This window comes from Etheostoma cragini, chromosome 17 (assembly GCF_013103735.1).
Source record: "Etheostoma cragini isolate CJK2018 chromosome 17, CSU_Ecrag_1.0, whole genome shotgun sequence".
NCBI lineage: Eukaryota > Metazoa > Chordata > Actinopteri > Perciformes > Percidae > Etheostoma > Etheostoma cragini.
The window spans coordinates 11,040,514-11,067,624 of record NC_048423.1 but is presented as its reverse complement, the minus strand read 5'-3'; the positions used below and the strand labels follow the sequence as shown (position 1 = coordinate 11,067,624).

Sequence of the window (27,111 nt, the reverse complement as noted above, 5' to 3'; positions counted from 1 at the left end):
ACGCGAGTTCAACCTGCCCGGTACACCGCCCCCAATATCATACAATACGAACCGCATGTTCATCACAAGTCCTGCTTGCGCTCCAACAACCACCTAACATCCACGGCACCATTTGCAGAATAAAGCCCAGCCTGTCACGCGTTCACACACACACTCGGATCTGCAGAAAAAAACATAAACCGGGGACATTTTCTTCAGCACGCCAGGAGAGTTGGAGGTCCGCAGGTACAGTAATTGCAGGTACGTAAGGCGCCACAGGATGACAAATATACTGCATGTACAGTACAGCACTCTGATCAGATCACAATGAGAGCTGTTCCAAGGAGTGTTAATGTTGAAACAATTGAGAGAGAGAGAGAAAAAAAAATGCAGTAGCACTTGTTACTTGTGTAGTTCGCTTGTTTCAGGGACTTGTCCAGTAACAAGTGATACAAGGCTGCAAGGTGAACATGGCAGAATACTATTTGATATGTGCGGCTTGTAAAATGAGATGTTTGGTGCAAATACAGGATTCTAATCATCGTGAGCTCTGCATGGCTGATTAACTCGTTCATTTTGTTGACACTGACTGACACAGGAGGGCATGTTTACGCACGATCTTGACGCGTATTACGCACTAATCCTTTTGGAGAAAAACAGCAAAAAAACACTTCACTTAGTTGAAGTCGCAGATTTGGCTGGAGTGGTGCCAACACAAACATCACGCCAGCAGCGGGAGATGTTGGGACTTGTTAAGCAATGCCACCAATGATGTAATAACTGGTATTAAAACGTGTAGGCTTGTCAAGCAAAAAATAATCTTGCACGCTCTATCCATTTGGTTCGTCTGCATCTTGTTACAGAGCTGCTCAGACGTTTGGTCGTCATGCTGGGCATCTGCGTGTGTCTTTTTGCGGTTTTCACACATGTCCTCTGTCAGGAAGCTGAGGAGCCCGTCTTCTACACAGTAAGTGCGATATCTTAGTGTTGTTCTATGTAGGTTTAATACAAACTGGCATGCTGTGTAGGCTACTTTCATTTGCTGATGGAGATTCGTGTTTTTTTTTATCATATGATAATGACAGGACACTAAAATGTATATTAGTTAATGGTAATCATCTTTCCTTCACAGTGCACAGAAGGGTATGAGTATGACAGTGTCAGAGAGCAGTGCAGAGGTGAGAAATGACAAATTGCCCAAAAAATGTTAAATGTTAGGCATTGGTTATTATACGTTTATGCAGCTATTCATGCTTAATGACTTTAATTATGTATTTAGTTATCATGTATTTTCAATTAAGCTTAATATCAGTTGCCTTTTAACCAATCAAAATACATCAAATACAGAAAATAACATATCTTATATCCATCTTTTTGTCATACTGTTTTCCTTGTCAGACATCGACGAGTGTGCCTTGTTAGACGATGCCTGCAAAGGAGGGATGCAGTGTATCAACCACTTTGGCGGATACCTCTGCCTCCCCAAGAGCGCCATCATCTATATCAGTAAGGAGGGCGAGCAGGTGCCGCTGCCAAACCCTGTCCCTGCGGTTCGCGCTGTCCCCGCTCCTGCTGTCCAACCAAGCCAGCCTCAGGTCATACTGTCTTCAGGCAACATGGGGGCCGCTCTGTCCAGCCGGACCATCCGCTGTGCACTTGGATACACTGCAGATGAGCAGAACCTCTGTAGAGGTAAGATCTGCTGCCCAGGCACTTTCCCCCTCTCTGCTTAGCTATCTAGACTTTACTATACTATATAGCTAGATGATTCGAAATACTATCAAAGTAACTTGAAAAAAATAGTCTTTTTTTTAATGGCTTTACACCAACACATGGAGACGGGTCTTCTTATCTCAGCAAGTGGTGTTGACAAGCTCCTCAGGAGAGAAATTGGACTCTGTCAGCAGGAGAGGCGGTGTAACAACAAAATATGTTCTACAAGGGATCGCTGCCACACTCTCTCCATAAAAAGTTGCCCACTCATGAAATGTGGGTGAATATTAAAATCCCACTGTCCTTGTTTTTTTTAAATCTTATGAATAGTATGCTTTTGTTGCCCTTGGCCAGAAGTAGTGCTGCTGCATGGAAGAATGTGTCTGAATGTGTCTCTAGCAGGTCTGCGTAGATATTTGATAATTACTTGCTAATGACTTTTGAGCCTTGATGTTGAACTGTTCTGTCGCCATCAGCTAAGCCATGCACAGGAGCGGATGTGTTGGAAGCTTCTCGGTTTTTCTCACTGTGATGCCATTGTTTCTAAACATAATGCTCGCACCTTTTTTGTTTTTGGAGTTCAGTTTCTTCTTAAGATATAAGAAATTGTTCTTGGTTAGGGTGTGGAGGTCCTTTGTTTCAGGGGCAAATCAAGAAGATTTTCTAACATTGCGGCAAGTTCTGTGCTCACACGTAGGCTTTATGCCTGCAGTCTTAGTTCCCTGGGCCATGACCAGCTTGGGATTTTGGTAGCTATGCAACATTCTGTGGGTGTGATCCTGAATTTGGGGGAGATTCTTTGATCTTTACATATGGGGAGTGGTTTAAAGATTTATTCTGAACACACACACACACACACACATCAGTGCCTTTCGTTGCTTTGTGCCAGATGTTCATAGCTCCATCAGAGGGAGAGAATATCTGATATCACTTGAAACCTCTTAAAGCTTTTACTTTGCCTTCTGACTTGGTCTGTGAAAGTTTGGGAATGTGAATATGTAGAGTAAGCTGTAGACGTCATGTAAGGCAAAGTGCATTACCGTAAATTACATCTGTTCAGTGGTTAGGAGCTCTTCTTGCCTTGCCAATAGGCAGAGGTGTGTGGTGAGTGGCTGTGTGGTGAGGCTTTCAGTCACAGATCTCCAGTGAAAGTAACAAATTTAATTTTACACCTGGGGCAAATATATGTGTGAGGTGCTTTATGTGTTTCTCTGAATTAGAACCCAATTAGGTTTTATTAGAGTGTAAAACATGGCAACATATCAGCTAAAGTAACCACATAAGCGAGCTGGCATGAGTATAATACTTATTCATTTGCTGGTGGCGTGCTGTTTCAGTGCATGGGCTAAACAAAGATAGGCTGTTGCTGTCAGTGGGATTTCTTTGAAATGACTAGATTTTTAACTGGAAGGCGTCTTGTCCCGTCTCGTGGGCTTATAGTTCTGTTGGTGGAGTGATATAATCTTTGTTTACATCAGTCTCTGGTTTCTCTGTCATTACCCTTAACATCTCTACAACGAGCCAATTGTTCTTGGACACAGTATTGTCACTACTATTTTTTTGGTCCACAGTGGCTGTTTTGCACAGCTACGTAGTTTGCTAGCAAAGGAATTCCCATTAACTTGCAGTAGGGAGGCGGGGGGGGGGGCTAAATGTATCAAAAAGCGCTTACATCAGGCTCCTTCCCTGCTAACCCACCACTCTGTGGAGGAAACCTAGAGTGCCAAGTCAGGTAAAGCAAAGGGAAAGATGAAAGGCTGACACTGACTAAATAACCACAGAAGTGCCGGAGCACTGACCAAGCCAGGTTGGACCAGCGTCAGGGGGTGTACTGCTGCTGAGTGGTTTTGGTGACTTACTGCTGAGTGTGTGGCGAATAGTGGAGAGATCAGCTAAATGCCCTGGAAAAAAATGAAACCAATTTTCCAAAACACAACTTAAATAAAAAAACAACAACAAAGGAATAGCTTATCTTAAGTGCATTATTATAAAAAAAGAAAAAGAAAAGAAAAAGTGCAATATCAATAATGCTGATTTTAAGGGAAGCAAACCACAAATTATATAATGCACAGTTTTTCCTTTTAATCCTGATTTTAATATTTATTCCCATTTTGCAAATGGGCAATGAAGACCTTGGGTCCTGAAGTAAGCCGAGCCTAAGTGTGTGTTGTTGCAGTGACACATTGGGGAAGTTGGCACTCTATTCCAGCCCTGGCCACACAGAGACACTATGAACCTTTACTGTATGTGTGACAGCTTAATGATGCCTCGCATTTCCATGACCTCCCCCCCACCCTCCAAACATACACACATACTTACTGTTTACCCCTGGGAGATGCCTACAAGTGGCTGGTTGTAGTATGTATGCATATGAACTCTTATTTTCAACAGAGGTGAGATCACTTCCTCCTAGAAATGAAGGTTGTCCCTCAAAATTGGTCAATCAGTCTTTAAATCTGATGAAAAGGGGAAAGCAGCTATTTTATGATCCTCATTTACAGTTGAACACTGTTTGAGATTACTCATACTAACTCAACTGTACTTTCAGTGGTTTCAGGGATATAATGTTGACCAAGGGGAATGAAATACATCATGTTATACACTTCGTGATATTCTCCTCTTGAGTTTACTTATTTTTCGAGTCTGAATTAGATACTCATGCATTGCAATATGGGACATGAAAGGACATGCCACTCCTGTTTACTTGTCTGGTTTTCTGAGGTCATGCAGGCCACATTACCACCTGCATGCCTGGCGGATTTTAGCTACATCTAGACGCTCTTCACCTGTAGTGGCTGGAAATCTTTCCTAACTATGTTCTATTGAGGCCTTTAATCCCTGTGTGACAGAGAACTTGTGTACTTTTCCGAACAAGGCCGAGTGCATGCAATAACATTTTTCCACACAGATGCAATGCACTTGGGAGGAATATCTCTGGAATGTCAGTGGTGGTTGTTTTTTTCCATTTGCTCCCATCTTTTGTGATGGTAGGAATTACTCAGCACCTTTGACAGATAAGCATCGGATCGATCTGCACGGAGCAGGAATGCAGAAAGGAGAACAAGCAGAGGGAGCACAACATGACGCTGCTACATGACTTGCCCTTTACAGTTTATACTTTACAGCTCTGCTTGTTGTCATCTCATCCTGACATTCGCACTTGAAGAAACAAGCCCCAGCCACCCAGTCTTTGCTCGTCCACAGGCAACGTAAAAGTGAGCACAGAGAGCGATTACAGTTGTTCAGGAAAGTTCCTTCAGATGTTATTCTGTCAGTGTTTGTTTTTTCCGAACATCCATCAGAGATAAGCAACACAGATTAGAAAAGTTTGTTGCATAGTGTCAGGTTCATAACACTTTACCTTACTAAATAATGACGGTCAAGCAAGAAAACGAGACTCAGAAAGCAAATGAGCTGTTAATTGACAGTTGCAAAAGGGAAGCTACCACGAGAGCAGCCTTTCCGCAGCGCAGCTCTAGTGGAAACTTCAACAATTTCTCTGCAGCTCTGTCCCTTTATTCAAACACACACAGAAGATTCACAGGTGTTGATGTAAAGAGGGGTCTAATGCCTACGCCAGAGACCCTGGGCTCTTGTTATCTTCTGTGATATGCAACAGCGGGACATTTATTGCCTTTTGTTTAGGCAGCAGCAACTGAAGAAACACAGACACGGCTGAATACCTGAACAATGAGGTGAATGTGATACAGGATGTTATATTTAAACATTTAGCTATGACTTTGTTGAGGAAGTGGGATCAAACACAAGCAGACCCACTTTGTTTAGGGTTACTCAAACAAAAAGACTCCTGAGGCGCACCTTTGTGCCTGTTGAACCCTCCTATTACCAGCTAAGCTCTTGTCTTCCACCTGTTCTCAGACTTTTGATTTGCACTGTCCTGCATCAGCGCGTCTTTACTATGTGACTGTCCCAGTGCCCTACAGTCAGATTTTCCTGTCCAATTCATGGAACCTGTTGTTTGTAATTCTTTAAGGCTCTTTTAACTACTGGTTATATTTTGATGTCAGTGTACTGTGTCTATGGCAATAAACAGTTTTTAATCTCCCTTTCTAATGTCAGAGAATGACTTCCAGCCCTCCTATGTTTTAACAGGCTTAACATGGTTACAGTATTTCATCAATTTACTGACACTGCCAGAGAAGACCAGAGTATCTTTCAGACTGTGAATTTAATCCAACCATCCTGCAGGCAGCCTCTCCTTTGGCCTGTGCAGTGTTGCTGTACAGTATGCTGTTATTGCTTGTGGATTTGCTGCTGACTCTTTGCTGCCATCACATCAACGATGGCAGAGAGGAGCAGGAGAGGAAGCAGCTTTGTCATGCCTCCTCAGCGTGAATGCTTAATGTTGTTGTTGTTATTATTCTCACTGAGGTCGGTGCCTGTCCAACGGCCAGCTGCTTCCTCCTCTAATGTGCTTACATGTGTTTCTCTTTCCAATTACCTCATGATGGAAAGGGACACAGGGCTGCTATAAATCACTATTGCGCTCAGCTGGGTGACACTCACATGCGATCACAGGGTTCATATTTCTTACACTCTTTCTCCTTTGCAATGCATATGCATGCATTTCTTTTCATTTACTTTGAACAGACAGCAGTGCATTGACGAAGGCCGACAAAATTCTTTTGCTGGGAACTGAGGCATTTCTTGCGCATGAAATTAAAAATATCAACTATAGTTTCTGTTTCTTGGCCCGGTCATCGGCACATCTGGGGGATGCATGGGTTTCTATTCACATACCTTACAACGGTGGAGCGGGGACACACCGTCTACGTCTTATACACAGCACTCCATTGCTGCGCTTCATTTGTGCTCACCCTAGTGTGACTGATTTCAACTTGTTGTGATAACTTTAGCACATGTAGCTAACGTGACTCAGGCTTGTGAACTTTGGTTTAGTGTAACGGTTCATGCGAACCGTTACTGTTTTTTTTCTTATTTGGGGCGTTTTAGGCCTTTATTTGGATAGGACAAACCCTCGGCCGCTACATTGTGGAATATACCTCTATATATGGGCGCCAGCTCTACCAGGTGAACTAAGCAGGTGCCCATGTTCTTTTAATTTGACCCTATTTTCAGGTTTCATTCCTTCCTTGCCACAAATTTTTGAATGTCTACAGATTGACTGCTGTCATGTCAGGTTGGCAAAGTGATTGATAGTTTTCACACTGAATAGCAGAGAAGTTGCCCAGCACTTTCCAAACATTTTCCGAGCAACAGGAAGGATTATTATCAGTAAGGAATGTCGTTGGCAAACTGGACGGATTTTCAAGAATGTCAAGACTCTGCCCGACATTTCGATGAGTGTGGAACAAACTCACAAACTAGTTAGTAAGGGTAAGCATTAGTGCTGTCAGTTAAATGTGTTATTAACGGCGTTAATGCAAACCTATTTTTCATTTTTTTTGTCGCAACATTAAAGTTTTTTTGGCCTAGCAGACTTTGTAGTTTTTTCACATGCTGTTGCATCAACTGGTAATGTTAGGAAAAACTAAAAACATCACACCGGATCTAGCGCGACTGGAAACAAAAAAACAGGCATGCTGCACACACTTGTTTGGACTTTTGAGCCGGCCAAAGAGTAGTAACGTTACGTTTTGAGTGGATGGCGAGTGCAAGATGCCGAAATGGATGCCAATAGGATTCGTAATTCAAAGTTTACTTTGTAAAAAGTTGCCAAATGGTTCCATTGACAAGACCTTAGTGTTCTGTGTGTTTGTCGTTGTGAACTGAGCTATCATCGCAGCACTCCCAGTCCGAAACACCACTTGATGGCCAAGCACACAGCTAATGTGAATTCTCCCCCCCCACCCCTTTTATTGATAGACAGTGTTACCTTGTTTGAGATTTTATTTGCTCCAAGTGTGAATGACTGCTCTAAGTGAGAATGTTATGTGTGAAAAACACTACAGTAGGCTATATGCCAATGTTGTTTTAAATAAAAACAATTTGCACAAAGCAAGCCGATACACTTTTACATGTTGATCAGATCATTAAAATGAGAAAAAATAATGGCACAAAAAGAAATCAAGGTACATTTAGAACAGATAAATGAGACAATGAGAGCAATGAGAGGAAGAATCTTGGGAGTGGTGAGAATAGCAAAAGCATTGAAATATGTTATGCAAAAATTCGGATGGAAATACACAGAATATAAGGATAGAGTGTCTTGAATTCTTTACTTTCTTATCTGCTCTGTGTTTAAGTTTGCTTTGAAAGGGAAACACTACCATTCCCATTTGTCTTGCGTAGGAGTTCAATTCTGTGATAGTTGCATTTTACACTGCGTTGCAGAGATAATTATAAACAAATTAAACAATGTGCAATCCAGCGTTTGCCAGGAGGGGTGATATAAAGGTGTTTGGGGTTAAGCAAAAACCAAAGACTCAGGGTCTGGTGTATGGCACGCTAATATATTTGACATTGTGAAATTTTATGGGCTATTAACATCACACATCTTGCCCCCTGCTTTCCCAAAAATTGAATTATCCAATAATCAGAGGGAAACCGAGATGCCGTCCAACAGCAGGATGGCTCCAACTGTTCTTTGGAACGGCTCCTGCTTTCCATTGCAGCGATTACAGTAAAAACAAGACTAAATGCTCTCAAGTGATAATTACAACAAGCCCTATCATGTCAGTTTAAATCTGAAGCAAATTCTGCTCTGAATTCTGGCAAAATAATGTTTGTCCCTGTTTCAGACACGCATGCTGTTTCTTTCTCACCCATATGCACGCACAAACACACTAAACAAGTATTCAGTTTATTACCCCATTCTGTAAAACATTGTAAAAGACCAGTTAATGTTTGAGCACCTCAAACAGGACCTCTGATGCACACACACCCACTTGTCCATTACACACACTCTCGCATTCTTTGAACTGCCGCCATTCCCGTTACTCCCCCTTAACTCCCACAAGGCATTTAGTATTAATCTCACTGACAAGCAAGGAGTTTTTAACTCTGACATCACATATGCACACACGGCCGTAAATCTAACTTCAAATCTTAAAAATCCCTTTTTTGTTTAAAAAAAAAGCCTCCACCCTGTCTCCTCATTCTTTCCTTCCACATCTTCCACTCTCCTGCTGGACAGCCTTATCTTTCCCTGTGATGTTACAGCAGGCTTGCTCTTAGAGTTAGCTTGTAAGCTGTGTTAAATAAACTCTGGAAAAAAAATCTGACCTCAGAGAAAAAAGTGACTTTTCCCCACACGCAACACATCATCACATTTTATGGTAAAATTTGTTTTCCTGGGTGGACTGTACTGCATGTGGTAAGCTGTGGAGGCTTTATGGGACCTAAGAGAAGAGCCAGCCAGTGTGGGATAACCTCCCACACCACCTAAACAAGCCCACACACACACACACGCACACACACACACACACACACACACACACACACACACACACACACACACACACACACACACACACACACACACACACTTGTACACTTTGTATTGGCAGCATCTTAAAGGTTTAGTGACAAAGTAGCAGTTACCACAAGATATTCCTGTGAATGAACATTTGGATTGCATTCAGCACATATGCTTTTATTTAGAGCTCTCAAAGCTTTCTTAAAGGGAGTGAGGATGACTTTTCCGTACACAGAACTTCTCCGGAAGCATCATTGCATTCTTCACATCTAAACAATTTGCAGTTAGCCATGTGCACTTACTTCAAAACAACAGTTGGTTTCTATACCTTCCATAGGAAAAGTGTTCGAACATCCAGATTATCTGCCCGACACCTGGAGAAAATAATTGCTTACACCAATGGACTGCTCACTGTTCAACCAGTGACAGCAAAACGGAAATAGGAACAAATGTAAAAAATCCAACAAAGACAATCTTAGCTCTTAAGAAACCTTTTCACTAGCTATTGGTGCTTAGCCACACTTGGCTATTTGCCATGAAATTGCTTGACCTATGGAAGCTGAATCTCAGGATGAACTGCTAAAATGTTAGTGATTCCCACACATTTTGCCACCTTCAGATTATATTCTGTCCAGTACTTCTGTCAACCACCATACCCGTAAAAATAACATTCCCATAAATTTATAATTGTTGCTAATTCGCAATTGTTTGCTCGCTAACATGCTACTGGTAAACATTATAAACAGTAAATGCTGATGATTTAATCTCAGGCTTGTTTTGTCTGAATATACTGTCGGAAGGCTGGGCATTTCCAGACCCAATGAATCACCAAGTATCTCCAGTAAGTAGGTGTGGCTGTGATTCACAGGGCTTTGATCCCAGCTCCAACTATTTGTTGAAATTAATTTAAACATTTCATTGGTACCCTATAAACACACAAGATTTTACATCCAGTTTTTTCTCTGACAAGCACATCACCCTGTTATTATTTAAAGGGTTAGCTTGTGTAGCTGTCAAGGCTAGCTAATACACACATGGCTTCTGTATTGTTTTCTCCTGTCAATGTTTTGCGTGTTGAAAGCACAGCATAGATAGGTGTTGTTTTTGTATAGTTGTTTCATCTCATTGTGTTTATTACGACAGTTTTAGTGACCCGCCAGCAAATATTAATCTGAATATACTGTATTAGTAGGATAGATGGCATTAGACAGTAGCTATTGGTATCATCACCCAGACAGATACACCCTCATAAACCTCCTCAAATCATACCTAAACAACAATGGTTGAGTATGAATGCACCTGCATATCTGTGGCCAAACACCATGCGGGGAAATAAATCAGATCTCTTGACCTAAGAGGCTGAATCTGGATGATGCAGGTCTACCACTAACAGGGACAGATACTCTCTGATACACCTGGGCTTTTTAACAGCCATGTCATGAAGCCTTTGGGCTGTTGGGGTGGGGGGCAGTGAATCTGGTCTGGGCATTCCTCCCTAAATGCAATTCACACCTGTTGTCTCTCAGTGGCACCTTTGTAGATAAGTCCTTGCTTTTGTCCCTAATGTACTTAGTTCATCTTATCATTGTGCTCCCAAAGAGTAAAGCACATTTGAGCCCTTTTACCTTTTCTTCACGGGTTCTTTCGCAGCAAATCCAGCCAATTTCTCAAAGGCACCAACTCCACTGGATGGTGGAGGCTGTGGGAGTGGCATAAAGTACATTAGAGGCACTCTGGGAAGGGCCTGATCCTTGCCAACTGAGACCTCATCACATGAAACATGTCCAGGGGGAATATCAGTTTGAGATATATGTGCAGCAGCAAGTTTGGCTTTCATTTTAATCTAAACTCTGCAGGAGGGATAATAATACAATCATGTCATGTCTGTCAAGGGTGCACAGAGTTCAACTTAAGGTTTTCATTCAGGTTCTTCTGACTATTGTTAGGCTACTCGTGTCAAATTACAATGCTGTAATGATACCCTCCTTCCTTTCTTGTGTGTGTATGTGTGTTATTGAGGATAACCGTCTGTCATGCTTTTAAACTGATGCCCGCTAGCTGTCTGCATATGATAGGTTGTGTCAGACCACCCAAGAGGACTGCTGGTGGGCTCATAGGGATGAGAGTATAAAGTATGGGCGTATTTGTGCTGTGTGTGGGGGTATGGGGGAAGTTCAGAAAAAAAGGGGGCGAGGGAGGTTATAGTGAGAAAAGCCTTTTTTTCAGTGCTCTGACTCCAAACAAACATAAATTGAGAACATGTTTGCAGGGGTGAGATAAAAATGAAAATCTTTCCACTGCTGTGTTGTGTATGGAAAATTCACATTTCTAATGAAAACGTAACTATTGTAACTTGAGGGGGAAAATTCCTTTCTGGAGGTTTTACACCAGTCATAACTTCACCATCAATTTATCGTCCCAAAACGTACACTGCTGATTGTATGTACAGTACCATTAATATGAGTCATTCTGGACAAATTTGAATGGGTCATTTCTGAAATGATGTTTATTATTAAGTTTATTAAGAAATTATCAAGTTGGTCAGTGAAACATTTGCAGAATTATCTAAAGTTTAGATATCTTATGCTGCAGTGATTATACTCCTGGTAGGGGCTTTGTGTTTTTAAGCACCATTTACTAACATCAAACTATTGTTTATAATGTTATATAACTTATTAATGATGAGGGAAGGGATACAAAGTGGATCTGTGGGCTTCTGGGTTAATGGATGTCTGATGAGAGAGTGTAACGGTAGAAAGCACATGAGTTCTCAGTAGAGCTCTCTCTCTCTCTCTTTGTTTTTTCTGTCTCTCTCTCTCTCTCTCTCTCTCTCTCTCTCACACACACACACACACACACACACACACACACGCACACACACACACTTCCCCATTCAAAGAGATGTCCTGTTAGTAGAGATATCATCAGTGTTTTCCCTTCCACCCGGAGCTGTTGAATAAAAGCCCTCTTTATTTAATCGTCTCCTCTCTGTATGAGTATGTGTGTGATGTGATGGTGTCAGAGATCACAGATTTTTTTTCTGTCCATGGAAAGTAGTTTAGCGATCACAGATCACAGAGTACATGTAGTCCAGACATGTTGCTTTGCTTTGTCTGCCACATGTTCCTGCTAACAGTAGGCATTACTGTAACTTTGTGTCGCTTCCTCTCAGTGTCTGTTTCTGTGTGTTTATTGCAGACATAGATGAATGTGCAACAGGCAGACACACTTGTGGCCCTGAACAGACATGCTACAACACCAGAGGCTCCTACACCTGCCAGTGTCCTCCAGGCTACCAGAAGAATGGAGGCCACTGTGTAGGTCAGTTGTTGACGTAAACAAACGCTCTGCTCTCGCTTTATTACATGATTAAAACTGGTGTCAAATAAAAAAAACACTGTTTTTTGCTATGTATCGTTCCGCTTCTATCTTCATGGTTCTGCTGTAAGTGTTTATGTTGCTGTTTTCCTGCAGATAGAGACGAGTGCACCCTGACCCACTACTGCATGCACAGATGTGTGAACACACAGGGCTCATACTACTGTGAGTGCAACGCAGGTCACAAGTTGGCCAGCAACAACCACAGCTGTGTTGGTAAGTACACTGTAAGCCATTTGTTAGCGTGTACAACAAACATTTTGCTTCAATGCTTTGTTATTTAATGGCGCAGCCTGTCAGACATTTTGTGTTAGGAATGCTCAATGCAAATTACAAGGGTTTATTATAATAATCATAATTACTTTTTTAATGTACATATAAGCACAACAAAAGCAGACACCAGGGTACAATAAAATACACATAGTATCGAAAAGAACAGATGTAATCGATAAAGAAGCATTAATAATTAGGTAGGTGTAAAGAGGTGGGGTGTAATAGACAGCAGAGGATGTCAGCTCCGGTTTAGCTCATCAAAGTAATGAACTAGTGTTAAGCCACACTGTTTCTTTTGTTCCTCAGTTTTCTCAGGATGCAGATATTTTAAGGTCAGAAATAACTTTAACAAAGCAAATGGTGGTCGAGCTGTTATTTTTTATCCCTGGAAGCTCAGGGCTATCATGAGATTGACCATGCAACCTGAACCCACAAAGCAAACCTCCTGTGAAAGTCAAAGGAAGTTATTGAAAAAAATGGTGTGTTGTTATAGAGCGCTGTTTATCTCTGAAACACATTTAGAAATCCATCCAAAGTTCCAAGTTGTAATAAACCAGGATTATCCAATAACATCCATGTATGAAAAACATCTGCTTTTGTTCCAGATGTGAATGAGTGCGACGTGGAGAATCCCTGTCAACACCACTGCTACAACTTGATTGGCTCCTTCCTCTGCCAGTGTGACCAGGGCTATGAGCTGGCACAAGACACAGTCTCCTGCCAAGGTGGACACACACACACACCCACACACACGTATATATATATATATATATATATATATATATACAGTATATATATACAGTATGAATATATGTATATACAGTACATATACAAAGATATACAACTGCAGATAGATGCATGTTTGTAAACACCCATTACATGCCTAGTTTTCAACATGCCCTGCTCATACCAGTATCTGTGTCATTTATGTTTGTGTGTGTGTGTGTGTGTGTGTGTGGTTGTGTGTGTGTGTATATTCTCTGTACAGACATCGATGAATGCAGCTTCTCCAGCTACATGTGTCAGTACCAATGTATTAACAGCCCAGGAAGTTACGCCTGTGAATGTCCAGAAGGATATCAGCTGCAGGGAAACAGGTTGTGTCAAGGTAAAGCAGCCCTCATTTTTTTCTCTCCCTTTTTTCATTCCATCAATCTTTTTTTCATCCCTTCTTAGTTTTTTTATTTATCTGTCTTGCCCTCCTCTCTGCTTTCACACAAAACAAAGTTACTCCTCTCTCCCTCCCGTCCTACTCTTCCTCAATTCTTTGAAGATTAATGTTAAGAGGAACTTGATCATTCCTGCTATCATCCACTATTCTACCTCTCAAGCAAGAATGAAGTCTCAGCCGGTACTGTCATGGTTAGAAGGCAGAGGTTAGGCAGCACAAAAACAACGTTGTGTTGCCCCGCAAAGCCACCTCTGTGAATTTATATGCACGATGTTGGTTTCTTGAAGTGGATTTATTTGAAGCCCCGGCACTCGCTCAAAGGGAGAGCTGTTATTTTTTCCTCTCCCCCTCGGTCAGGTGCAGGCTTTATAGGGGGAGCCATGAATCCGGCCGGTTGTGTTAGAGGAACCTTAAGGTGATGAATCCAGGCTGCTGTGCCAGAAATAGCCCTGTGGATTAGGGCATGTTTGATGGGGTTATTTTCATGGTGATGCAGAAAAAGAGCTGCAGTTAGGCCTGTGTAGGGTTGCATTGGGGGCTTCCCTCGACTACAGATCTGCCGGCTTTCCTCTTTGGTTCTCCTGTTTTCCTCTTTTTTTCAACTCCACATTTAGTGGAACAGGGTTAGCTAGGGAACAGGGAGCTACAGCCTGGAGATTAAATGAAATAGAGCTGCACTGTTCACAAAATTGTACATGTCCTGACCTGTTTTTTCACAGCTCTGTTTCATGAAGCGTGTAGAGTTTGTATGTGTTTTGGAAGTGGGGGGATACTACGATTGTCATCCAGCTATTTTTGACTACTCAATACGTTTGTTCTCTCTCTCTGTCTCTCTGCCAATCACAAGACATAAATGAGTGTGAGACGGGGACGCATAACTGCCAAGATGATGAAATGTGCTGGAACTATTATGGAGGCTTCCGCTGCTACCCCAGAAACCCCTGCGAGGCGCCTTACGCCAAAACCTCTGAAAAGTCAGTAAACATCATCCAGTTTTTTCCCCCACTATCATTAGCGCGGCCAGTTTAACAGAGATCTCTTAACTGTTTTGTGTTTGCAGTCGCTGTATCTGCCGGTCTCAGGCTGAGTGCCAGGGTCTCCCGCCGTCAATTGTCTACAAGTACATGAGCATCCAGGCCGAGCGGGCTGTGCCAGCGGACATCTTCCAGATTCAAGCCACCAACATGTACGCCAACACACACAACAGCTTCAGGATCAAAGCTGGGAATGAGGCAGGAGAATTCTTCCTGAGGGTAAGTTTATGGGAATGATTTTTTGTGTTGCAATAAATGCTGAGGCAGGGTGTAACAGGTGGTAACAGTAAATGCGTCACTGTAACACTGTTGTGATGCTGTCAAAATCTGCAGTTTCATGCTAATCCTGTGATTACTCAATATTATCATCCTCTTTACTCCGCTTGGTACAATTGCCCAACTTTGTATCAACATATGGCGCTTGTAACATAGTAGTTACAGTTATGCCGGATCAAGATACTATTTGACATTCTAAACAAACAGTAGTAAGAATCTACAGCCATCCTAGACTTAGACATAGACTGCTTTGAGCCAAATGCAAACGTCAGCATGCTAACATGCTCAAATTCACAATGCTAACATACTGATGTTAAATAGTCTAATGTTAACAATGGTCACCATCTTACTTTAGAATGTTCACATGCTAACATTTGCTAACACAAAGGCTGGTGGGAATGCAGTTAGCATCCCGCGTATGTTAAACTGTATTATAAAAGATATGTGATCAATCCTAGTTTTATATACAGTCTATGGAAAAATCTGTATTCACATGTGTACATATTGACTGATGTTATTTTTTTGCAGCGTTCCAGCAACATGAGTGCCATGCTGGTGCTAACCAAGCCTCTGTCAGGCCCCAGGGAATACGTCATAGACCTGGAGATGGTCACTCACCATTTGACCATGAACTACCGCTCCAGCTCACTGCTACGGCTCACTATAATAGTTGGGCCATACGCCTTCTAAACATCGTAATTCCCAGCAGCCCGCATATGTCTGGTTCAGCACACCTAGCAGTGTAACACAAGAGATGCCTGTATCAGCATTAAATACAGTACATTTTTCACACAATACAACACATAACTTAGGCTGTCCCAGACTCATAGAGCAGCACAGCAGTTCCAATAGGCTTGCTCATGACAGACCAGCCCATGCTGTAACGTGACCACTGGGCATCTTTTTTTCTCAAGATGCTGGGAAGCATTGTAATGAAGGGATTTAGCGTCCTGACGAATCAAGCACTGTGTTTCAACAACAGCACTTAACAATAAATCATTTTTCATCTTTAAAGTTGAAACATTTTTGACTTTAGGTGCCTGAAGTGGACATAAAAAAGAAAAGCATGTTAGCCTTTTTTACTTTTACTGCTACCATACTAAAAAAACAAGTGGGAACAGAGCAGTGGCACTAAGGAAAAGAGGCCTAGTGGACACACATCCTAACTGTGATTGATGTTTTGATGCAGCTGTACTTACATTTATCATTTTGTTTCAGGCCAGAATTTACAATAACCCGTGTGTGTATCAGTGAAACAATCTGTTGAAAAAGTTTTTTTTTTGGTACACTGTAAATGTACTACATGACAAATATCCAATATGAGCAGCATTTGATACAAACATTATTGACAGACCCTGTAAATTACATCTTTTGTTGATGTTTTTCGGGGTTACTACTGCTGCGCCATGCTTTTTGTGCAACTTTCTGTATAGTTTTACTCATGAGTAATACTTTCCAGAGAAGTCAGAAGTGTACAGGGGAGGGGGGATTTGCCTGTTAGTTAAGAGAGTAAACTTTGCATGACAACAGGCTTGATGCTCATAGACTTTACTCACAAGAGTTAAGCATGTACATACCAAGTCAACAAATCTGTGTGGATGTGTGTGTGGATGTGTGTACGTATGTGTGTGTGTGTGTGTGTGTGTGTGTGTGTGTGTGTGCGTGCTCGCACGCCTCGCATTGTTTATGCATGCAAGCAAGTGAAAGTGTAATACACAGAGGGAGAGAAAGGGAAAGAGTGAGAGAGGGACCTTGTTCTCTGCCCCCAGGTTCGGTGGATGTGGTTGAGCTGTTTATGGGTTTCTGTGATGCCATCCTTGCAGCCCTCGGTCGTAGAGGCCATACGAGATTCTTTCTTTAACTAGAGAACATGCACAGGAAATGACGGCTTTCACAACACACCTTGGCCAATCGGCCACTCACTGGTGCCAAGGCGATTCTCCAGAGAAACAGCTGAGCTTTCTAATGTCGGTCCCAGTCAAGAAGTCACACTGGCACCAGGCTGGCTTGCGTGATAAAGTAATTACTGTGCTTTGCCCCGTTGCTGGTTCATTTGTGACACAGGGGATTATTAAAGTGTCAATACAATGCCACCACACTTTTGGCAGTATGAGAAATCTTTCACTACCGTTTTTGCCTTTCGTGTCTGCTCTTGCTTATTACTAAAACACTGTACACTGTAGACATACAAAGCACTGAAAACCACATTGGAAACCAACATGTTAAAAAATTTAGAAAGTTGTACATCTTTTATGTGGTTTCAGCAGCGACCATAGTGCCTTAGATGTATAAACACCAAAAAACACATAACACTAATCTTTCATGCTGTTAAGTCTTCCTTCATTGAAATGCCTTAATGTTTTTCTCATCTATTTAAAATATATTTTGTCATATGTATCTTTTATTGATTGTACTCTGAAGAACAAAAGTTATATTGGTAATAAAATATGATGGATCAATGGATTAGGTTGTTCAGATTTTTTCAATATCCAACAACTTGTGTGAAAGAGATAAACAACAAATGTGTGGGAAAAAATGCTGCTTTGCACTGTGCCCCTGCATGCCTCCCATGAGTGGACTTCATATACAGTATAATGGAAAATGCAGCAGTTACTTGAAATGCTCCACTGCTCCGCCAATGTAATTGGGAAAATGTGAGGATGATTTCATCTGAATGTAACAATGATAAATGCAGTGAACATAAAGCCCTATAGCCATCATATACGTATATACATATATCTTGTTGAAAGAGATCCAAAGGGGTATATAGTAATATAGTTGGCAATGTTGAGTCAATGTTTGCTGAGGGACGAATGTGAAGCATGCACACACACACACCCATACACAACATATTTAGATGTGAAATTGGTTGGGAGGGGTTTTATGGTAAGCTGTTACTCAATCATTCTGCTGTCGAGAGCTTTAGCCAGAGCAGTGTTAGGAGGTGTAAGATGATACACGATGTGTCATTGTTCCCCTAACCCCATCTTCAGCTCAACAGTCATTGGCGCTCTGTGTTTTTGCTGTCCGTGCATGATTCAACCCCCGGGAGAAAACATTGCTCACCCACTTTTTCTGTGACTCAACCATGTGCTAAACTCCTCAAGAAGATCAACGTTTTCATGTTCTCGTTCATGATTAATATTCCACTCAGTGTAACAGTGCAGATAATTAACTTAATCACCTTGCACATAGCTAGCCATTTCATGAATCATTGTTAGATTTATTAAATATATCAAAGGCAAAGCCTTGAATGTTTGTTACCCTCCGTACTTTCCTCAAAACTGTTGTAAGCTTTAGAGAATGGAGGATCCAAGTGCAGAGACCATAGGCAAAATATAGCTTAAATATTCAATAACAAAAACCCTTACAACAAAAAGTGTCCAGCAAAAAACGCAGGTAAAGAAATCCAGGAATATATAAAAGGAATCAGGAACATAGAGACAAAACAGGAAGACTGACCACATACTGTAGATACTAAATTGAAATAATGATGACATCAGACAATCACAAAGGCGGGAAAACTAAGGCAGGAAGAAAACTAAACAAGACAGCACAGAAAAGACTATCACAACAAAACAGGAAACAGAACTTATACAAGACCAGACCAAAAATATCAACAACAGTGTCCACGTGCTGCAATAGCTGAATTTCTACTGTTTTTATACTCTGAACATGTTTGAGTTCAGATCTTAAAGAGCTGTTCATAGTGAGTCATTTATTTACACAGTCAAATTTTCCAATAAGCAAGTGGACATTTTTTAAATCAAGGAATGTAACGTAACATCATCAGTAAAGATGACAAGTTTGTGGAGGTTAGCTTATGCTTAAATTATGTACATCCTCAAGGCATCATGCAGCATACAGATCTTTTCAGGTTTTCTATTTCACTTAGGGTAAAAATACACTACAACTGCATTACAAATACATACAGCATGCAGATAAATTATATTACCAGTTTAGGAGGCACTGGCGTAAAAATGAGATGTGAGCTAGGGGTTGAAATGAATCATTGCATCAAAGCATTGCAATGCGGACATGGACGATTCTGCATCTAAGCAGTGACAGATCAGAATCAGTTATTTTTGTCATCTTAATCCATGCACTTTATTGAGAAATTTCAATCAGGAATCAAATGGACTGCCACATTGTTATCACTAATGCCATGCAACTAGTGTGTCTAAAAAACACACAACAATAAAATTATACTAATGGGATGGTAAAACGGTTTTAACGGTGCGGCAAAATATTACTTTAGACATTCACTGGCCTCAGAATCATCCAGGTTTAATGTCAGGGCCTACATCACAAAAAAAAATGTTAAAACTCGGGCGATTAATCACTTCTCAATGGGAAATCAATCACAATCACTACATAGCATGCAGTTGCTTCATGTTGTCCTGTCGCAAGCTTTTCCAGAGTGGGTGTCAGGGAGAGAAGTAATAGGTGTTTTAATGGTAGAGAGAGAGTGCATTAAGAGGTGAAAGTAGTTTATTTGGACGGCATTTGAGATCGGAACGATATAATTGGATGAAGTCACTTTTTAACACTGGCAGAAAGTGCCACAGAAGGGTGGCATAACCACACAAGGGCATTCACAGGGAGAGACACAAATGCATGCACGCCACTCAAGAAATTGCTCTCAAGGTAACAAGAATATACACACGTCAAACACTTTAGCAGAACCAGCCGTCCATGTGTGCATGTTTGTGTAAACTGTTAACTCTGCTGGTATGGTGTGCTGCCCGGTGCCACTGCATGTGGCTGTTGAACAGGTGCCAGGTCGTAAACACTCCCTGCCTGGTGCCCAACCACAGATGTCATTTCAATCAGCCTTCAGTCAGGCTGAAAAAATAAATCCTGGAGGTCCATACCTGTGTGATTACATTCTTTAATTATAGTTTGGAGCAGTAACTCTGAGATGACTAAACGAGATGGGCCCTCAGGGTGTTGTGAGTGTAATTATATCCTGACAATTAATAGGTCCGTACCTCAGAAAAAAGTTTGTTACATGATGACGTAGCTGACTGTTTTTAGCTCGCCGGGGACTAGTTTGAAATTATGACATAATTACAAGGAAAACATGATATACAAGGATGATAATTATCCCCTTTATGAAAAAAGTTCATATCAAAGAAAAAGTTAATGTTTCTCCTGTAAGGGCCTGCTACAAAGTAGTGTTTATCATTAGCTGCTTGGTCAAAAGAGGAAATAATTTGGACCTGGAGTGCAACATGTTAGCTCACAGCTTGTTCTATGGAAGGGTTTCTTTGTTCAGAGGATGCTTGAGCTGTTGCTATAGTACAGAGTACACTACCAAAGAAACACATATCTGAGTTGCTGGGAGAAAATATGAGAAGATAAAGGCCGACAGGTCATGCGTGCAAATAGTGGCAGACTAATTAACACACATTAAGAGAAGCACATTTGAAAAGAACATGCTGCAAGAAAATGATTTATTCTCCTCATTAACAATCTAGTACTAAATCATAACAAAAGAACATCACTAATGATGATGTAGTGGCATTATTAAAGCCCTTAGTTATGACTTAAGGTGTGGCTAGAAAGTCTTACTGACTGATTCTTGAGTGAGGGAGGGTGAGTCTGCCAGCTGGGCTCTGATTGGTCCAAAGTCAAGGTGAAGTAGAAAATAGATCAAGGGAGCTCATTGTACCGATTTGAGATCATTGTAAGGAATACGGTGGCTGACACAAGCAAATAAAAAATATTGTCTTCATAAATTTGACAACACATCCGCATTTAACTAACGCACTGCAAATACATATAACACGACCAAATACACAAACAATGCAAAAAGAAAAGCACACAACTCAAAAAACAGAAACGATGCAAAAGAAAAGCACACAATCGCCAAAAACAGATGCAACAAAAAAACGCTGCATACTACACAACGAAGTTTTCCAGGCCTCTAGGGGAAGCGCTAAGTGGAACAGCTTGATTTTTGACCTCACAGGGAGAGAGTGCTCTGCCATTTTATCAAGGGGGTAAGCCTCTCCTCTCTAAGCGTAGCTCCTACGGCGCCGTTTTAATGCTACATAGCACTCACCCGCCGTTAGCATTCCATTGACCGCCATTCACGTTTACGTCACTTTGAGCGCAAATAATTTCACATCTGTTTGTCCATGGTTTATTTCTAAAGAAACACGACATTGTATAAAAGGCTCCATTACCTTGTATCTCATGTTATGGCTCTGGAGAAGACATTTTTGTAAACATAGGCTAATGGTTGTGCCATAACCAAGCAACTTGTTGTCGAATAGTTGACAAATCACCATATTGTCAGGAGAAGCACGCAGACAGTTCCAACTTACATCAGCTGTTTAGGTTTAATTACTAATGTTAACTAGCACTTTAGTTAGCAACAATTAGCCTGTGCCTAAGTTATCTCCTTACATATCCATACGCTCTCTGTCTCTGCAAGATTGGGAATGATTGAGATTTCTCTTGGCACAGCTACCAGAAGACTTACAACTTTCAGACAGGTTGCCCACGTCACATCTACGTCGTCAAGCTCAGTTAGAGGCTGCACAGTAACGCTCAGCCATCACCGAAAAAGTCCTTCTAGTATCCTTCACTGGTCTCCGTCCAGAGCACTGGGATCTGTTGGTCTTTCTTTAACTGTCTATGCTTTCTATTACCACGAGTTTACAGTCTCTCTGCTGATTGAGTATCACCTGTGACCTGAGCGTAGAGACTAGAGACACACCCACCAAATGAGAGAAAACACATCTCAAACATAGACTTAAAATGTATTCACTGTCTATGATCTAAAAAGAGTTGCACCGTTCTAAGACTGAACGTACTGTATCTCTCCCTCTTTCTCTCTCTCTCTCTCTCTCTCTCTCTCTCTCTCTCTCTCAGTGGGTTTGAAAATCAAGATGTTCCAGCGTTTTTTTTTTCCAGCATTTGTTTTCGGGGATTATGTGCTTTACTATTTGCATTTTTTCTATTTTAGGAGTTTGTGTGCTTGTCTTTTTGTATCATTTCTGTATTTGCAGCGTCTTTGTGTATTTGTTTGTGTTGTGTGTATTTGCAGTGCATTTGCTAAATGCTGCTCATGTATTAATGATAAAATTAACAAAGATGTTTTCTTATTTTGCTTGTGTTTTGTCCATTTACGTGTGTTTTATTAAGTTGCTGTGCGGTTGCCCCTGCCGGCCACAATAAAGGAAGGTCACTGCAACAAAGGGGCTTCCCCACACATTCTACTCCTTGCAGGATTAATAAAGTATACATTGTTACATTATTATTATTACCCTTTCCTACTTACCTGCATTAAAGGACAAATCTGGTGCAACTTGAACCTAGGGGTTACTAACACATGTGTACAGAGTTGACTGTTCTCTGGGATTAGTTTTCATGGTAATAGAATGTGACCAGTTTTAGCGCAAACACTTACTATCAAAACATTGATAGTAAGTCGGGCACACAAAAATAAAAATAAATTGCTATTTCTACACCACTAACAAGGACCCAAACAGCACCACACTTCCACGGTGGCATAATGACGGTCCCTACATGTAAACTAAAGCATTGAGGACTTTGTAAATGTACAGACAATTTATCAAAAAGACAGTTTATAAAGACAGTACCGTTCACGTATACAGGCAGGCGCCATCTTGGGAAAACAGTCACAACCACTCAAACAACAAATGCCGTGCAACCAGTAACCAGTAATTTAGCTCAAGCACGGCGTTCACGTCATGTCTTGTACACTTTGTCAATGCTTCGGTTTACATGTAGGGACCCTCATTATGTTGCTAAGTGTGGTGCTATTTTGAGCCTTGTAAGTGGTATAGAAATTGTAATTTCTTTTTACTTTACCCCTTTCCCAGCGACTAGCGTTATAAGCTAATTAGCGGCTAAAACTGGTCACATTTGATTAGCAGGAAAACAAATCCCAGAGAACGGTCGACTCGGTCCACGTGTTATTGACCCCAAGGTTCATTTTGTGCCAAATTTGTCCTCTTTAAGGAGAGATTCCCACTTTTTTAAGTCTTAAAACAATAGTCAGGTGCCCATATGGACACTGACATGGTTTTGCTTGCTGTAGGCTAATCAGTCCTTTTGTTTATACTGGCCATTTAGAGATCCATTTCTAATGTGCTTTTACTCTAATGTAAATGAGGGGGGATAGAATTCACATTTCTCACTCTGTGTAAAACAAAGTTTATCTGAAGCTAATATTCAGCAGTCTGAGTTAGGCAAATCAAGTGGGTATCTTCCTAAATTAAATTAGCTTTAGTATGAAATTCATTGCCTCATTCCCGAACAGTGGCAGAACACAGAAAGCAGAAAAGACAGCTAAATGCAGCTAAATCTTGAATTTCTCACTTACACCCATTGCTCCCGGTCCACTTCCATCTCTCCCGCCCTGTCAGCTCACTTCTGCCCTGGATTCTTAAGCCTTTTCATAGTTTCCACTTCCCTGCCATCCTCCTAATACAACATAGGAGAAACCCAGAGAGTGCATGATTTTCATGATTTGTGTGTGTGTGTGTGTTTTTGTGTGTGCTGTACGTAGTGTGTGTGAGCACATGCATGTGTGACAGCGATGAAGACAGGCAGGTGAAAGGGAGGCCAAGGGTGGGCGCGGGCTGTTGACTGCCAGTCAGTAATACTTTTCCTCAGGTTGAGGTGTGCTCACTGGGAGGGTGTGTTATTGCTGGAAAGCTCTATAATGAACAGGAGGCTGGCTCTCTGCCTGATCAAATTCCATCGCAGCCTCATATCTATCTTGCCTTCCAAAAATATTAAGCATACCAGTGGGTTTTATTGACTTGTCAGAGCAGACAGCCAAGTGCAAGCTCTGCCTTGTAAGGTGTGCAGTTCACAGGTTTCTAAAGCAGGAATGTCTGCTGATGACTTTTTATCAACAATACATTTTGTTGTGTTTTCAGCTCAGATGATGAATGGTGATTAGAGCTACAATATGTGATAGGACACTGGAATTTCAGAATACAGCCTTCGACTGTATTTAGCCAAACTGTACTAAATCATGTTTGCATGTGTTCCTTTATAATGAACTAGACCATAAATCTAATGGAAGCTAGCCCCAGTTTGTGTCTCTCATGTATTACCATTACATGTAATTCACAGAGATAAACTAGTTTTCAGAAAAATAAATACCCAGAATGTCGTTTAAGGTTTTTCTGAAGATATTCCTAGAATCCTCAAGGACTCTTCAAATTATTCTAGCTGCTGCACGATAAAAAAAAAAACTTTTTCCTAAGGAAGAATAAAAAAGATAATAGTTCTGGTCCTGCTGCATCCATTTTGATATTTTGTAGGTCTTGTAGTTGTTTTTATAGATAATTTTGTGGGCATTTTTAGGGCTTTAATTGACAGGGAGTACCCTTTTAATAAAACAAAACTCTGAATAGCTTTGTCTGTATTGACGTTACTCTCCAACATTTTCATACAAAATAATGCCTTCATTTTTTTTTTTTTTGCACAAACACAACGGAAATGGCAAGGATGTATGCAAGTTCCACAACCTGGATAGGAGATATTGTATAGTTTGTGTTAATGTGCAGTGGACAAAATTTGTTTTCATTAGTTGACTTTAAGAGGGCTTGATGATTTTGACAAAAACCTTCAGAACATCAGTAAGGGTTTAACTATCTTCTCAAACATCATCAACATCACAATTTTTCGGACGCTTAGGTCTGTACTCAAATGGAATAGTAATACATGAGAGGCACAAACTGGGACTAAATGTGAGAATGCAAAACTCTACAAAACATCTTCCTTCCTGAAGAGGCTTCTCATGGTATTTCCCACACTTTTGCAGGATGTGTGCAAACATTGTTACTGACTGGAAAGCATGGCTTGACTTTCACTGGTGAAACTGAGTCAGGCAAAAAGAGCTATGGTAAAGTGCCAATGCTGACAGATGCTACTCCACTATCTGTCTCATAATGAGTTTAGCCTCCAACCCCCTCTTTCTCTGTCTATCTACTCTTCCCTCTCACCCCCTGTCCTGCAAATACAGTTAACTGCATGACCATCCGCAATGAATGGCGGCTAACAGCTGCCTCTTTTTTGATGATTGCCTGTGAGAGCATGTAATTGCATTTGGCCCTCGGTGTACATGCACTCATTAAACCAGTGTCAGTGCCCATTACATTCCACAGCAGTGCAACGCAGGTACAGAATGCATATCCTAGGCACGAACAAATTCTGTGAATGCTTTAGCACTGAGGACGAGAGCACTAGAGGCCTTAGCTCAATACAAGCTACAAGCAAGTCAGTTGCATTGATTGTTTTTAGAGTGAATTTTCCTTTCCATGTGAAGTCTGATTGAACACAAACATGTAATTTATTTCTGTCATTGCATAAAAACTGATCTGAAATAGATATGAGCAAAACAGCCAAATATGTCACTATTACTAGTAAGAGGATGTATCTTACCGGAATAATTTAGCTGGTCCCAGTTGTTAAGGCTCACAGAGGATAAGATATGCTATGTTGGGACCTGATCCATGCTGGGATCCACTGCAGAATTCCAAAAATGCCCATCTACATGCCAAGATTCAGTGTTGGACCCCTTTTGTTTTGCTGAACCAATGTTGTCTCTATGCATATTGTTCTAGTAGCTCTCCTTCAAAACATTGATGAAGATAAAACATGTTTTTCAATTAAGTTTATCTGATCATTCTAACCTGTTGTGAAGGAGGGTGGTGGTCATTCTAAGCTGATGTAGTGGAGCTGAGTTTGTAGTTGGTAAAAAAATAAACTAGAGATTCCTCAAAACCACAATAACAGAGCTAATGTTCTCAGTGGCTTTCAGGTCCTATATCCATCAGTTATTGTGATACGGTATGTCATGCTGTGTCCATTGTTGGTTGTGGCCTCTCTGCTATGTGAGACAAACCATCAGTCATGTAACGCCTAGGAAGGTGCAAGTGTCTGCCTGAATTCCACAGTAATTCTGAAGAGACAAAGAAGACATGGCACCTCATTCAAGAGACTGAGTAATGGACATTAAATCCTGCTGCACTGCATGTTCTTCACCACAATATGACTTGTCAGCGCATACATGACTTATGAGACAGAGAATAAAGCTGAAGGTAATTCATGCAAAAAAAAACATGAGCTCTGGCATTATTTGTTTGGGCCCCACATGTCAAACACTGCAGATGTGCAACATACTGCAGGTTCAGTCGGACATCTAGTGGACAAACTATACATGCACACCCACATGCACAAGCCATATGTCATCACCACACCCAAAAATACCCAGGTAATGATTTTATGAATGAGAAACACGAAATGTGTCTCTTAGTAGCAGACAGTCACTCATATTCTGTTCCCTTCTCACTCAGAAAAACAACAACTTTTAAATCCTTAAACATAATTAGAGGAACAATGCGAGGTGTAATGATGTAATTGTCCAACAGATGGCAAAGTCTGTCCAGTTTGTAGTGTTAAACAGGCCTCACCCTTGAACTAGGCCTCTCTCTGGACAATCTTAACCACTTGATCGTCATATTCAAGCACCACATGAAGTAGCCTAGTAACCCACTGAGCTGTTGACCCATGTTTCCATCCGTAAGATTAAACTAAGGAGATCACACATCCAGTAAGATATATTTATCATTTTTAGACAAAACGGAACCTTTTTATTCAGTCATACTACAAAACCACCAATATATCCTTAAAATCTTGCATGATAAAATATTTCCCCAGATCTGGCAGGCTGTGCACGCCCTACCGTTAGATGTGGCCTAAATCTGACGGACACTGTTCTAACTGTGCTTAACTGTTATCTTGTGACTTAAATAATGAGCTATAAAGAGGAGACAAAGGGAGTGTGTGTATTAGTTATAGAGAGAGAGAGAGAGAGAGAGAGAGAGAGAGAGAGA

The 27,111-nt window shown here is 41.1% G+C and overlaps 1 protein-coding gene across 2 annotated transcripts; it reads left to right on the top strand.

The window, feature by feature from the left end:
• Window positions 1-17,685, top strand: efemp1 (EGF containing fibulin extracellular matrix protein 1). 2 transcript variants are annotated; one of them, XM_034898954.1, is made up of 11 exons: window positions 1-240; window positions 843-946; window positions 1,112-1,157; window positions 1,378-1,671; window positions 12,290-12,412; window positions 12,566-12,685; window positions 13,348-13,467; window positions 13,731-13,850; window positions 14,761-14,887; window positions 14,974-15,166; window positions 15,752-17,685. In XM_034898954.1, the coding sequence occupies exons 2-11, from the start codon at window positions 866-868 to the stop codon at window positions 15,911-15,913; spliced, it is 1,386 nt and encodes a 461-aa protein (XP_034754845.1). In that variant the 5' UTR covers window positions 1-240; window positions 843-865; the 3' UTR covers window positions 15,914-17,685. The 2 variants fall into 2 exon arrangements, with proteins under 2 accessions (XP_034754845.1, XP_034754846.1); XM_034898955.1 differs by having other exon boundaries at window positions 10-225.
• Window positions 17,686-27,111: the final 9,426 nt, after the last annotated feature.